At 41.5% G+C, this 14390-nt stretch overlaps 1 protein-coding gene across 2 annotated transcripts in view; it reads right to left on the bottom strand.

Moving 5' to 3' along the window:
* Window positions 1-104: 104 nt before the first annotated feature.
* The window catches only part of dis3l (DIS3 like exosome 3'-5' exoribonuclease), a 31091-nt gene continuing 16805 nt past the window's right edge, over window positions 105-14390 (bottom strand). For both annotated transcript variants that reach the window (XM_061276048.1, XM_061276049.1), the window contains exons 6-18: window positions 13657-13735; window positions 13323-13502; window positions 13044-13213; window positions 10725-10886; window positions 10386-10636; window positions 6208-6300; window positions 5674-5962; window positions 4434-4669; window positions 4123-4277; window positions 2231-2409; window positions 1975-2120; window positions 1430-1601; window positions 105-1050 (exon numbers count right to left, since the gene is read on the bottom strand). In XM_061276048.1, the coding sequence (XP_061132032.1) occupies window positions 718-1050; window positions 1430-1601; window positions 1975-2120; window positions 2231-2409; window positions 4123-4277; window positions 4434-4669; window positions 5674-5962; window positions 6208-6300; window positions 10386-10636; window positions 10725-10886; window positions 13044-13213; window positions 13323-13502; window positions 13657-13735 (2445 nt within the window). In that variant the 3' untranslated portion in view covers window positions 105-717. The remainder of the gene's footprint in view (window positions 1051-1429; window positions 1602-1974; window positions 2121-2230; window positions 2410-4122; window positions 4278-4433; window positions 4670-5673; window positions 5963-6207; window positions 6301-10385; window positions 10637-10724; window positions 10887-13043; window positions 13214-13322; window positions 13503-13656; window positions 13736-14390) is intronic.

Below are 14390 nucleotides of genomic sequence, written 5' to 3' on the forward strand. Positions count from 1 at the left end.
GTACAACAAATAATGCATCTTTGCCTATCCAGCTATGCCAGCGACTTAGTGACAAAAAGAATAAACAATCTATTGGATGTTAGAAAGTATATCATTGACATGTGTACACACTTTTTGTGACCTTTTTATTTGGTAGTATCATGAGATTTTTCACACTTAAAATATGTGCCTTGGTTTATTTAGGGTGAGAATCCCTTAGCTAATAGCTGAGTAGCAAGCATTATGCTGCATACTACTTTTACCCTAAAGGAAATTACCGAATTGACATATTTGAGCTGAGGTTAGGTGTACAATACTTGTTTCCACACTAAAATAGCACACATTAAGTACTAAATATTTTCATTATTGTACCTTATTAATAAAAACACATCGATGGTTAGTTTATCTGTATATAATACATATTGTACTACAAAACCTGGTCAATGTATAGGGTAACCACATTTTGATTTTCAAAAGAAGACAACACTTGGCCTGGCCTCGAGATGACATATACATTCTTCTCCATCATGTGGTCATGGCTCTTACAGTCAATGTTGCAGGTTAACTTTGCAGATTTTTTGGTGTTTGGTCACTGACATGTACATACTATAACTAAAAGTAGAGATATATTTAAAAAAAAAAGAAAAGAAAAAACTTTTTTTTTTGTAGCTTTAAAAAAAAAAAGAACTTTTTTTTTTTGTAGCTTTAAAAAAAAAAAAAAGTCTGAAAACAGTGTATTTATTTAGAGCCCATTACTATCTCGAGGCTGTGGTTACACATTGCTGGGTCCATCAGTGAAAGCTCTCGAATCTCCTCCAAGAGTAAGTAGAGGTTTGGGCTTTTGCTTTGGCAAAACTCTTGCTCCTCTTTGGATAGTTTGGACAGCCGTGTCGCCTTCCCCTGAGCCTGCTGGGACGCCTCTTCGGCTAAGCGCACCACTTCCTGAACCAGCTGGCTCCGGCTATGTGACTCTGTCTGGTGGAGTGTCACACTCCGGTGCGGCCTGTTGCTGACAACTTCAAGGTTGACACTGTCAGCGTGACAACGCAATGACTGTACCGAAATACGAACCTGAAGGAAAAAGAAAACTCAAGTTGGATTACATCACATCTCACTTATTCCACTGGAAAAAAAAGCTTGGGAAGAAGGTAGAATAGTCAACCTCTGTTGTGTAACAGATAGGAGGAAATTGCTGTGGTTTGAATATGTTGTGTTAGGAATGCAAAAATTTTTTCATAATGTGAATTGTACACAAAAGACAATTGTGAGGAATTACATTGCACTACTTGACAAGTGCACTTTAAACCTGTCTACTTGGAAAATAATGTTAGTTTTACCATCCAAATTGAGTGACTAAAGCAGCGAAGCATGTTCATCTATTGAAAATCACCAATGCTGTACAGTAAAACTGGGTTGTGCCTCAAAATATCCAAGCTTTTTGGAGACTTACAGTGATGTGGCAGAATAGTGTGAAGGTGGTGGTTCCAATAGAGGACATGGTTGTGATGCAGTCAGAATAACGGCGCACAGAACCGCTCTGCCACTCGCAGTGGCCATCTTGTCCCGCGGAGAGCACCTGACCTTCTCGGTTTTTCAGGTACGCGGGCCCCTTCATGCCATACCTACAGCACAGCATTTAGGATGTAAACAAAAAAAGTAAACAATAACTTTTATGTACGGTATTTAGGGTTTTTAAAGTGTTTTGCAAGGATTAACTGAATAATTAAAATATTTTACTGTTTAACCAGTGGCCATGATACTGAGCAGCATAGCATCTGATTTTTTTCTAATGTTGGACTACAGAAATCAGTAAGAATGATTAGAAATGTTTTCTTAAAGTGTATGAATACATTGTGCCGGGCAAACTTGATTTCTTACATATTGTATGGTACGGCCAACCCAGTAGCTGTATCAAACAGTACATTGGCGATTTGAGCCAAACTGTTCTGCTTGGTACGTAAATGTGACAACAAAACAACCAAGTTGAAAACTTACAGTGGCACAAACGCCAACACGCCATTGTCTCGGATGGCGTAAATGACAGCATTGGCCACACAGCACTGATCCTTGTGAGGGTCCCTTTCTTTGAAATACAGACACTGAAATAACTCAGTGGAGACCTTCTGCACCTGTTGGGCTGCCTGCAAATGTCACATGGCAGTCAGTTCCCAGAGGTATACAACTAAATAGATTTAAGTACTATCTCATGGGGTAAATACCAATCATAGAAGCAAAACAAAAAAGAACTGACCCTATTTTTCCTGTTGATATGATGAGCCAACTCTTCTAGTTCCTTGCTACTTGCTAGCGCTTTAGCAGGACTCCGTCCACTCTCCACCTCAATGGCTGCTGCCAGAAGGCGGTGCACCACAATGTCGGCATAGCGACGAATGGGTGATGTGAAATGTGTGTAGCGATCCAGAGCCAAACCTGAAAGGTGTTATTTCGTCACAGGCAGTATGTTAGAATGACTAACTTAATGTGTCATTGCATTTGAAAAGCCAATGGTTTCTACAAATATACAGGACTGTCTCAGAAAATTTGAATATTGTGATAAAGTTCTTTATTTTCTGTAATGCAATTAAAAAAACTAAAATGTCATACATTCTGGATTCATTACAAATCAACTGAAATATTGCAAGCCTTTTATTATTTTAATATTGCTGATTATGGCATAGAGTTTAAGAAATCTCAAATATCCTATCTCAAAATATTAGAATATTTCCTCAGACCAAATAAAAAAAAAAAGGTTTATAACATCCATCCATCCACAGCAAAACAAAATCAAACATTTGAAAATGTCCACTGATGCACTCAGTATTTGGTTGGGAATCCTTTTCCACGGATTACTGCATCAATGCGGAGTGGCATGGAGGCAATCAGCCTGTGGTATTGCTGAGGTGTTATGGATGCCCAGGATGCTTCCATAGCGGCCTTTAGCTCATTTGCATTGTTGGGTCTGGTGTCTTTCAGCTTCTTGTTCACAATACCCCACAAATTCTCTATGGGGTTCACGTCAGGGGAATTGGCAGGCCAATCGAGGACAGAAATGCTGTGGTCAGTACACCATTTACTGGTGGTTTTGGCACTGTGGGCGGGTGCCAGATCATGCTGGAAAATGAAATCATCATCTCCATAGAGCTTTTCAGCAGACGGAAGCATGTAGTGCTCTACAATCTGCATCTACTCTGGACTTGATGAAACACAATGGACCAACACCAGCAGCTGAAATGGCTCCCCAAACCATTGCTGACTGTGGGAACTTCACACTGGATTTCAAGCAACTTGGATTTTGCTCCTCTCCAGCCTTTTCTTCAGACTCTGGCATCTTGACTTCTAAATGAAATACAAAACTTGCTTTCATCTGAAAAGAGGATTTTGGACCACTCTGCAACTGTCCAGTGCTTCTTTTCCATAACCCAAGTGAGACGCTTCTTCCGTTGTCTTGAGTTCAGAAGTGGCTTGACCATGGGAATACGGCTATTGTAGACCATTTCCCGGACACGTCTGTGAACAGTGGCTTTTGATACCTGGACACCAGTTTCAGTCCACTGTCTTTGAAGCTCCCCAAATTCTGGAAGCGACTCTTCTTCACAAGACTGCGGACATCTCTCTTGGTTGTGCAGCGTTTCCTGCCACATTTCCCACTTCCAACAGACTTTTTGTGGATGTGCTTTGAAACTGCACTCTGTGAAGAGCTTGCTCTTTGAGAAATTTCTTTTTGTGTCTTACCCTCCTGATGGAGGGTGTCAATGATGGTCCTCTGGACAGCAGTCAGATCAGCAGTCTTCCCCATACTTGTGATTTAGTTTACTGAACCAAGCTGAGGGTTCTTCAAGGCTCAGGAAGTCCTTGCAGGTGTTTTGAGTTAATTAGACGATTCAAGAGATTAGTTTGAATACCCTACTAGTATACTTATTCGTGATATTCTAATATTTTGAGATAGGATATTTGAGTTTTCTTAAGCTGTATGCCATAATCAGCATTATTAAAATAATAAAAGGCTTCGGTTCAATTGATTTGTAATGAAATCCAGAATGTATGACATTTTTTTTTTTTTTTAATTGCATTACAGAAAATAAAGAACTTTATCACAATATTCAAATTTTCTGAGACAGTCCTGTAGTGTATTGTTTTGCATACCATAATGGTAGTACTGGTCTTGCGGAATGGCACCAGTCGAGAAATACATTGCCTGAGACATGGCTTGGGTTGCCATCATTCTGAGCAGCCTGTTTAGCAGTGAGTCCTGTGGATCCACAGCCTTGTCCAGAGAGTCAGCTAAAGCCTTATTGGACCTTCACAAAATAGGAGGGAAATATCAAAGAGCTACAATAAATAGCTCTGGACGTTGACGTCATGGAAATTCAAAATTTGCGAATATTCTCATCATAACACCCACAACTGACACATGATAAGAAACACTATCGTATATGAGAAATTGTTTGACAAACCTCGTATCGATGGCGAAACCCTTGGACTTGGCGCTTTCCACCAGTTGGCTGAAGAACTCCTGTCGTGGTGGCGGGTGTTGGCGAAGTAGAGCCTGATGAGGAAAGACCTCCTGGATCATTCGTGCCACCCAGTGGTTGGCGTAGATCATGCACTCGGCCACTGTCTCATGGATCTCCAGGGGTTGGCGTGGGACCAGAGCTGTGATGTTTTTTTCATTGTCTAGCTGTGCACGTACCTAGGACCAAAACATTGACATGAGAAAGTAATAAGACAAGGAAGTTCTCTATTTGCTTATGGAGTGACTATTTATGTGTACTGCTGTTTTTAAGTACCGTATTTTCCGCACTATTAGGCGCACTTAAAAACTTACATTTTACTCAAAAAGACACAGTGCGCCTTATAATGCAGAGCGCCTTATATATGGATCAATTGATGAATTTGTTGATCCATACTGGTTGTACACAGTGCTCTGCCAAAATGTTTCAGTACGTTTTAGTACGACTAGTATATTACAAGGTCGCATCGCTTCCCAACATTACGGCAACTGTAGTCAGGGGGCGTCACCGAATAGCTGTTGTACCCGCGAGGCTATTTCATTTCAAAATAGGCTGCTCCGTTAATGTTTCGAGTAAATTTACGGATTGATATGGAAGGGAAACATAGGTAAGCAGTACCAATGTGTTAGATCGAACTCTAGTCAGTTCCGATCATTTTATAGGAGATCGTTTGAGAAACGCGATTGTTTACACTTTGCTGAGGCTCATGGGATATTGCGAGCTGAGGCTCATGGGAGTTTGCGGGTGCCTAATGCTATAATAATAGGTGCTATACGCACAAGGCTATTTCATGTCAAAATAGGCTGCTCTGTTAATGTTTTGAGTAAATTTACGGATTGATATGGAAGGAAAACATAGGTAAGCAGTACCAGTGTTAGATCGAACTTTAGTCAGTTCTGATCATTTTATAGGAGTTTGTTTGAGAAACGCGATTGTTTACAGAGGGCTCATAGGTTATTGGCTAGTGGATGCATACCGCAACCCTAGTCAACCTCAGTTTGTTGCAGTATAGCTTCTATTTTATGCACCTTTTAATCCGGTGCGCCCTATATATGAAATAATTTCTAAAATAAAAAATTCATTGAGGGTGCGCCTTATAATCCAGTGCGCCTTTTGGTGCGAAAAATACGGTAAATAGTAGTGAAAACTCTGCTCCTAAGTGCTTCACATTCAAAAATCATACCTCGACACCTTCCAGTTCCAATGCACCGCCTTGATCTCGCTGCGCCCGAAGATGTCGTGCCACATGGGTGAGCATCTCCAGAGCCTGCTTGAGCTGAGCTAATTTGGCGTCCTTCTCCGAGGAGACAAATTGGGTCAGCTCCGGTACCTCGGCATGTTCGCCATTGAGAAGGGCCTGTGCGAGCTCATAGTGGAGCTGGTAGGAAGAGCGGATGACGGTGCGACCGTACCACACTTTGTTGACGGCGAGGGTGTGCGCGTCCAGCTCCCACAGCACGCTCATTGCATACCTAGATTGTAAGATTGTAGAAGCATGTATTATATACATTATACTTCAAATTTGTGCAGTGAACCCTGGATAAAATGCACATTTTTAACTAATTGGTTTTGTTGGTGTTCAAAGTATTGAGGAAAGTCTGACTATATAAGACTGTATGTCACCCCCCCCCCCCTCTCTCTGTCTCTTGAAATGTAATCTAACAACAAAAATGGGGCTTCACTGTAAATCAAGGTCAATTAAAAAAACTTCACCAACCTGTCGACTCCTCCCAACAGAGAGCAGAGATCTGCACTGAGAATTGCTGGTAACATGTCATATCTGCGGTCTGCAAGGTAGTAAGTTGTAGCCCTGAAACAAATATGAGGGATGTACATTTTGAGTTTTTATATATTTTTTTCGATATTGCCGTGGTAAGGGGCGGGTGGGGGTTTGTCATAGACTGCAGCTCAATAATAATAAATGTTATATTGGTTTTTCTTCTCGTGTACTATCTCCATCCTTCTGCTATCCACGGAGCAACATTGCCAGAATAGCGCTCACTCGCAGATCGTAAGAAAACACAATGCGCAGTATTGCACCAGGCCCGTTAATTGTCACACATGGTGATTGAACACGACGCAATGGCTGTTATAAACCCTGGCTTGCTGTGAGACCCGTGGCAAAACGGGACACAACTTACCGTATTTTGCCCCCTATTAGGCGCACCGGGGTATAAGGCGCACCTTCAATGAACGGCTCATTTTAAAACTTTGTCCAAGGCGCACCGGACTATAAGGCGCATAAAATAGAAGCTTTACTGCAACAAACTGAGGTTGACTAGGGTTGCGGTATGCACCCACTAGCCAATAACCAACGAGCCCTCTGTAAACAATTGCGTTTCTCAAACGATCTCCTATAAAATGATCAGAACTGACTAAAGTTCGATCTAACACATTGGTACTGCTTACCTATGTTTCCCTTCCATATCGATCCGTAGATTTACTCGAAACATTAACGGAGCACCCTATTTTGAAATGAAATAGCCTTGGGGGTACAACAGCTATTCGGTGACGCCCCCTGACTACAGTTGCCGTAATGTTGGGAAGCGATACGACCTTGTAATTTACTAGTCGTACTAAAATGTACTGAAATATTTTGGCAGAGCACTGTGTACAACCAGTATGGATCAACAAATTCATCAATTGATCCATATATAAGGCGCTCTGCATTATAAGGCGCACTGTGTTTTTATAGTAAAATGTAAGTTTTTAGGTGCGCCTAATAGTGCGGAAAATACGGTATAAGTCGCTCCGGAGTATAAGTCGCATTTTGGGGGGCAATTTATTCGACACAATCCATCACCAAGAACAGACATGAACGAGCAACAACAGGCTAAACGATGCGGTATGCTAACGTGACAAACACAAACGAGGAGCTGAGAACGGGCCTGACGTAACATTCAGTTATTTAAAAAAAAACGATTACATAAATAACACGTTTATAAAACCATCTGTGTCACTCAATTCATTAAATCCATTGATCGTCCTTTGTCAACAATGCTGTGTGCCGCGCCGCAGTTCAAATTATTCCACAGGCCCATACAACGATATATAAACTATATTTTAAATAACTATCACATAAACAACAATATTATCAAACCATTTGTGTCACTCAAAATCATTAAATCCATCGATCAAATTTCTCGTCCTTTATGTCATCCTGGTGACAGAGGACATGTCCAGAGGATATGGTGCTTTAAAGTGTTAATTACTTGATTTGATTTTTTCTCTATTTTTCAAGTTTTGAATATGTTCAAGATAAAGATATCAAAGCATGTGAAGTGATCAACTATACTAAAAATAACATGTGAAGTGGTCAACTATACTTGTAAGTAAGTGATGTGTTAATGATCAAGTAAACATTTGTGGAAAAAAAAACATCCCGTATTTTCCGCCCTAGAAGGCGCACCTAAAAACCTAAATTTTTATCAAAAGTCGACAGTGCGCCTTATATATGGATCAATTGATGAATTTGTTGATCCATACTGGTTGTACACAGTGCTCTGCCAAAATGTTTTAGTACGTTTTAGTACGACTAGTAAATTACAAGGTCGCATCGTTTCCCAACATTACGGTAACTATAATCAGGGGGCGTCACCGAATAGCTGTTGTACCCGCGAGGCTATTTCATGTCAAAATAGGCTGCTCTGTTAATGTTTCGAGTAAATCTACGGATCGATATGGACGGGAAACATAGGTAAGTAGTACCAATGCGTTAGATCGAACTTTAGTCAGTTCTGATCATTTTATAGGAGATCGTTTGAGAAACGCGATTGTTTACACTTTGCTGAGGCTCATGGGAGATTGCGAGCTGAGGCTCATAGGAAATTGTGGATGGCTAATGCTATAACGATAGCTGCTATACGCGCGAGGCTATTTCATGTCAAAATAGGCTGCTCTGTTAATGTTTCGAGTAAATCTACGGATCGATATGGAAGGGAAACATAGGTAAGTAGTACCAATGCGTTAGATCAAACTTTAGTCAGTTCTGATCATTTTATAGGAGATCGTTTGAGTAACGCGATTGTTTACACTTTGCTGAGGCTCATGGGAGATTGCGAGCTGAGGGTCATGGGTTTTTGCGGATGGCTAATGCTACAACGATAGCTGCTATACGCGCGAGGCTATTTCATGTCAAAATAGGCTGCTCTGTTAATGTTTCGAGTAAATCCACGGATCGATATGGAAGGGAAACATAGGTAAGTAGTACCAATGCATTAGATCGAACTTTAGTCAGTTCCAATCATTTTATAGGAGATCGTTTGAGAAACGCGATTGTTTACAGAGGGCTCGTTGGTTATTGGCTAGTGGGTGCATACCGCAACCCTAGTCAACCTCAGTTTGTTGCAGTAAAGCTTCTATTTTATGGGCCTTATAGTCCGGTGCGCCTTATATATGGACAAAGTTTTAAAATGGGCCGTTCATTGAAAGTGCGCCTTATAACCCGGTGCGCCTAATAGGGCGCAAAATGCGGTATATAAGTCGCTCCTGAGTATAAGTCGCCCCCCCACCCAAACTATGAAAAAAACCGCGATTTATAGTCCGAAAATTACGGTACTTCAAATTAAAATCTGTAATCTTATTCACATTTCAGTGCTTGAAGAGCAGCAATCTAAATGGAAAGGTACATACTACTATGTTTAGATTTACTCATTGCATTCTTTTTCGACTAGGGATGGGCACTTTACTAAATTTTGCTGATTTGTCATTCGTCCTTTGTCTGCAACATGGGCACCCTTCTGTCATCCTCAGTCCGTCCATATTCATAATCTAATCGTCCCTCTGTCTTCATTATTTCAAAAGTGCTTCCGCCATCGCTTCCCTCCATCTGTCAATCGTCAGCCGCTATAATCACCCCAAAAAAAATTCCCGACTCGGCAATTGTACCCATTTGTTGGGCTGTCTTAGAACATAGCGCCAACCATAGTACTAAACGACATCAGAGAACATCAAGATTAATATCCTCGTACTGCTGCAACTCACTCACACCAAAAGGGTGCCGGATTCACAAGCAGCTTTGTGCTTGACGATGGTCCCGCAGTGAGCAGGACTTGGAGGATAACAAAAAGAAATCAGTTGCGGTTGCCATGTCCTTTATAGTTGCTTAAGAAATGAAGGTAGTAGTTTATTTCCCTCTGGTGCAGTGGTTCTTAACCTGGGTTCGATTGAACCCTAGGGGTTCGGTGAGTCGTTCTCAGGTGTTTGTCAGAGCCTCCACTGCGGAGGTCTGAACACACCTTATTTATCGTGTAAATTCGTGATGATGCATATCTGAACTGGTCTCGCAAAGGCAACAGCAAAAATCACACTGATTTGCAGGTGTGTAGTTTGGTGTGAGTTCATGCATTATGTTGGTTTTGTTCTCTGAACAAGGTGATGTTCATGCACGGCTCATTTTGTCCACCAGTAAAAAATATCTACGCATTGAATTTGAAAAAAATAATTTCATTTTTCCACTTAAGAGGAGTTCGGTGAATGCGCATATGAAACTGGTGGGGTTCGGTAAATCCAACAAGGTTAATAACCACTGCTCTGGTGGCTGGAGTGACACTCGCATAAGCAAGGGAACCGCCGCAATCAAACCTGCGTGAGTAACGCCAGAGCTCATTTTGTGTCCCGGGTGAATGTAGCATAACAAACCCACGTGAGACTGCCTTATTTTGTCAGTCATCAGTGAAATGGGCGTCTGTCAGTGAGAGGTCTGTCGGCCCTTGACCTGGTTAAAGACAATAACACCCACTTCAGTCAGTTCTCAGTCCATCCTTTTTTAACTTTCTTGGCCCTAGGCCTTTGCCTGAAAAATGGGCGTCCGTCGGTGATGCAACGGCCCACCTCTGGCTGACACAAACATGAATTATTTGATTACTCTGTAGTAGGAACAACTCAATCTCTTACCTTGCATGTGCCTCTAAGTCAGTTAGGGAGCCTTCAGCAACAAAGTGTGTAACATCAGCTATGTGGACACCGAGCTCCAGTAGCTTTCCTCCAGCAAGGCTGCACACAGACAGCGTGTCATCGACATCCTCACAGCCCGCGGGGTCGATGCTAAACACCAGATGACTCTCTCTGAGGTCCCGCCGCTCAGCCACCTGAGACGGATCCACCTTCCAGGGCTTCTCAGGAGAATTCACAGGCATTTCTCTTAGCTGGGGAGAAACAAACATTACATTGAAAAAAATCTAATAAAATAGAAAGTAATTGTATTCTCATAATTTGAACAAAATAATCTCTGACCTGTGCATCGGAAAAGGGAGGAACGTGGATGCAGTTTTCTATGAGGATGGTCTGTACTTCGGTCTCAAGCTCGCCAGCCCGACCCAGAACCCTCACACTATGTCCATTAGGATACAGTGATGTGCTTTCCCATGAGTCAATGCGTACCACCACTCTGTGGTCCTGGAAGAAGGAGACAGGAAGGTTATGTTTTGCTGATAAGCGCTTGAGGGTACAATCTCTCCTCGACTTAATTAAGATCAAATTCTTTGAATCACATCTAGTTGTCCATTTCCTGTAGTGCCATCAAATTGCAACCATCATATTGTAGGGGTGTAACGATTCATCGATACACATCGATTAATCAATATAATGCTCGACGATTTATTGGCATCGATGCTAAAGGTAAACATCGATTTATATCGCCGTGTTTGACCTCGGACATTAGACGCGACTTTATTTTGAAATCCAGTTCATTGTTGCTTGCTTCCTCTTTCCGGGAGCAGTGCGCGCGTGTTGTGTTGTGAGCAGAGCACGCACGTGAAAGGGGAGTCGACAACTAGTACGCAGCTCCTGGGCTGGTGCTATGGCTAGTGTCCAAAAAGACGAGGAAATTTGCTCCCCTTTAGGCTTCAAGTCATTCGTTTGGAAGCACTTTGGATTCCAAAGAAAAGATGGCTCAACGGACAAGACACGTGCAGTTTGTAAATCCTGCCATGCGGTGATCAAATATTCAAGGACCACAAGTCTCGCCGCACATTTAAAGAAAAAACACGACATCAAAGTTCAGTGTTAAAATAAGCACTTTGTATACTAAAATACTCTTGTAATTTCCTAAATAAAGAGTTTGCAGTACCTTGTTGATTTTGCGTATGAATTGTTATAAATCAGGATATTGTTCTATATTTTTTATTTAAAAAAAAATAATCGATCGTAGCGCACTATATCGTGATATATCGTGAATGAATCGCAGCAAGCTTTAAGATATCGGCAAATATCGTATCGTAGTTCTTTGTATCGATATGATATCGTATCGTGACCAAACCCGCAATTGACACCCCTATCATATTGGCAGTATGATCTTCTTTTTCCCCATACTTACTTATTTTTATGCCACAGGTAGGTCTAAAATGTTTGCCAGAATGTCTTTTTTCAAATGTCTTGGGGAAGATTTTGGCAAACGCGGAAGCTGTTTTTGTCAGCAGTGGTTTTTGCCTCGGAACTCTCCCAATGGATGCCATTTTTGGCTGCTGTGTTTCTTAAGATTGTGTTGTGACCTTTAGTGATTCAGTGAGACTAGCTGCGGTTTTGATGTCATTCTGGGTTATTTTGTAACCTCCTGGGGGAGTTGTCAATGCACACTAAGAGCAATTTTTGTTAGCTGACCACTCCCTGGAACGTTTGTCACTGCTTTCTGTATTTGTGCTTTGACCGTGGCTTGCTAAAAGCACCCAAAAAAAAAAAAAGTGACCAGCGACACTGCTACCTTCTAAACTGTCGCTTCAGAGGTGATTTAACTGGCTGGTTAAATCCGGCCCATCTAACTGTTCAAGTCGGCCCGCGACTGGAGTTCAGAATTATGAGGATTAAAGAAAAAATATCTGTTGAAAGAAAAGCCTGACATATAAAGGCCTTCGATTTTGTAATGAGATGGGAAAAATATATACATCTTTATTTATATAGCGCTTAAAACAGCTCCCAAACAAACATCAAACAATAATGTTATGCCAAAGTTTGATTGATCCCCACGGTCTGGTTAAATTCTGGCCCTCTGACAAATATAATTGGTGACCCCTGTTATGAAATCTGGACTATCTAACGTGATAATTGTCCTTAATAAGCGCGACTACACTACTGATAAAAAATGGCCATAATCTGTCTATCTATCTGTCTATCTATCTGTCTATCTATCTCTCTATCTGTCTGTCTATCTGTCTATCTGTCTGTCTATCTGTCTGTCTATCTGTCTATCTGTCTGTCTATCTGTCTATCTATCTGTCTGTCTGTCTGAAAAATAAAGATGTTGAGAAAAGCAGCAATGTAAGGAATTGAATTAGCTGTTTAGGCTGAGTTTCTGACTACACCAGAATAAAAAATGTGAAGATTCACACCTCTCATCACAACTGACCTGTGTGTTACTGTCAGCAGTGAACTTTTGGGGGAATAAGTCATTTAATCGACAACAATAGCCGGATGTTTTGCAAACACTATTAAAGGTTGCCTTTTGTTGCCTCTTCTGACAGCTATGTTTGAAGAATTGAATCAAACAAACAGATTTTGGCTTTTTAGTAACAAAACACTGTTCTGGTAGGTTCGGTTACTGTATAAAGTAAACCAGACCTGCAAGGCGTCTGCCTGTTGTGTGCTGATGCGGATCTTCGGGATGCGATGGTCCCAAGGCACAGTCAGGATGCGCTGAGAATTCCTGCTTTGGGACTGCGGGCTCTCCCTTGGAGGGAATGTTACCACATAGTCCCTCCAATTCCTCTGCAGGATCCCCACAACACTCCCTGCAAGTTTGATTATTCACACATCAGAATGAAAACAGAAATAGAAGAAAAACTTGGTTGACTGTTTAAAAACTAAACAAAACGTGCAGTTTCAGATGAGAGGCCCTACCTGTAGGCATAGGTTTATTTTGGATGTCCTCTCCATTCTTCTCCTCCAATTGTCCTTCTGTCAGGGCACTAACCTTCCCTCTCCATTGGCTCTTTGGCAACAACTCCACCACAACCACGTCGCCATGCACAGCCCTGTTACGATTCTTATTTCCATACACCAACACCTCACTGCTGAGTTCTACAGCAGATGAAGGATGGGTGGGTCATAGGAGAGTAAATTACAAAGAGAGTCAAGAGAATGTCTCACAAAAAAAGAGAAAAGAAAACGATACGTTTCTCGATCTAGCTTCGAATGAATCATAAAACAACTCTTTACTGCTGCAATACTGCACCTGTATTTTTATTGGTGAGACCTTCTGTTCTGACAGAAGCTTCCGTCTGTGCTCTGTGTTTGTTGACACTCAGAGTTCCCTGAAAACAATGAGGGGAACGTGTGATTGAGGCTGATCTAAGAGAGATTTCTGTGAACAAAATGTGTATGGCTCGGATATGCAGAACCTGGATGGAGCTTGAAATAAAGGCACACCTAAATTTTGAAAAAGGCACCAACACTCTTAATCTGTATGCTAAATGGCCACAAGATTGTCAGATACAGGATATATTATCGAGATGGGGCTGTGACCATGGCCAAGTAAATCATGAAATTTCAATCATAGGAGATTATACATCACTGTTTGAATGGAGTGAATATATTTACATTTTTGTGTTCAGTGCCACTGCCAAAATACAAACAACCATTTTATGAACCATTATATTCAAATTCCGGCAAATAGAGAGAAATAATGGGTCAGAACCATAGAGCCCTAAGTAGGACAACTTTGAGAACAGATTCATTTCTTCAAAACCATTTATAGGGCTTATAAGATCTATATATGCTCTATATAAGCCTTATATGGAGCATGTATCAGTTTACGCAACCCAATCAGATAATAAAATATTTTGAAATATTACAATATTTATTTCTTCCCATGGGCTCACCACCTGTGGGAGGAGCCAAAGGGGTCGGGTGCATTGCAAGCTGGGCGGCGGCCAAAGGCAGGGACCTTGGCGGTCTGATCCCCGGCTG

Source organism: Syngnathus typhle, linkage group LG4 (genome assembly GCF_033458585.1).
Source record: "Syngnathus typhle isolate RoL2023-S1 ecotype Sweden linkage group LG4, RoL_Styp_1.0, whole genome shotgun sequence".
Lineage (NCBI taxonomy): Eukaryota > Metazoa > Chordata > Actinopteri > Syngnathiformes > Syngnathidae > Syngnathus > Syngnathus typhle.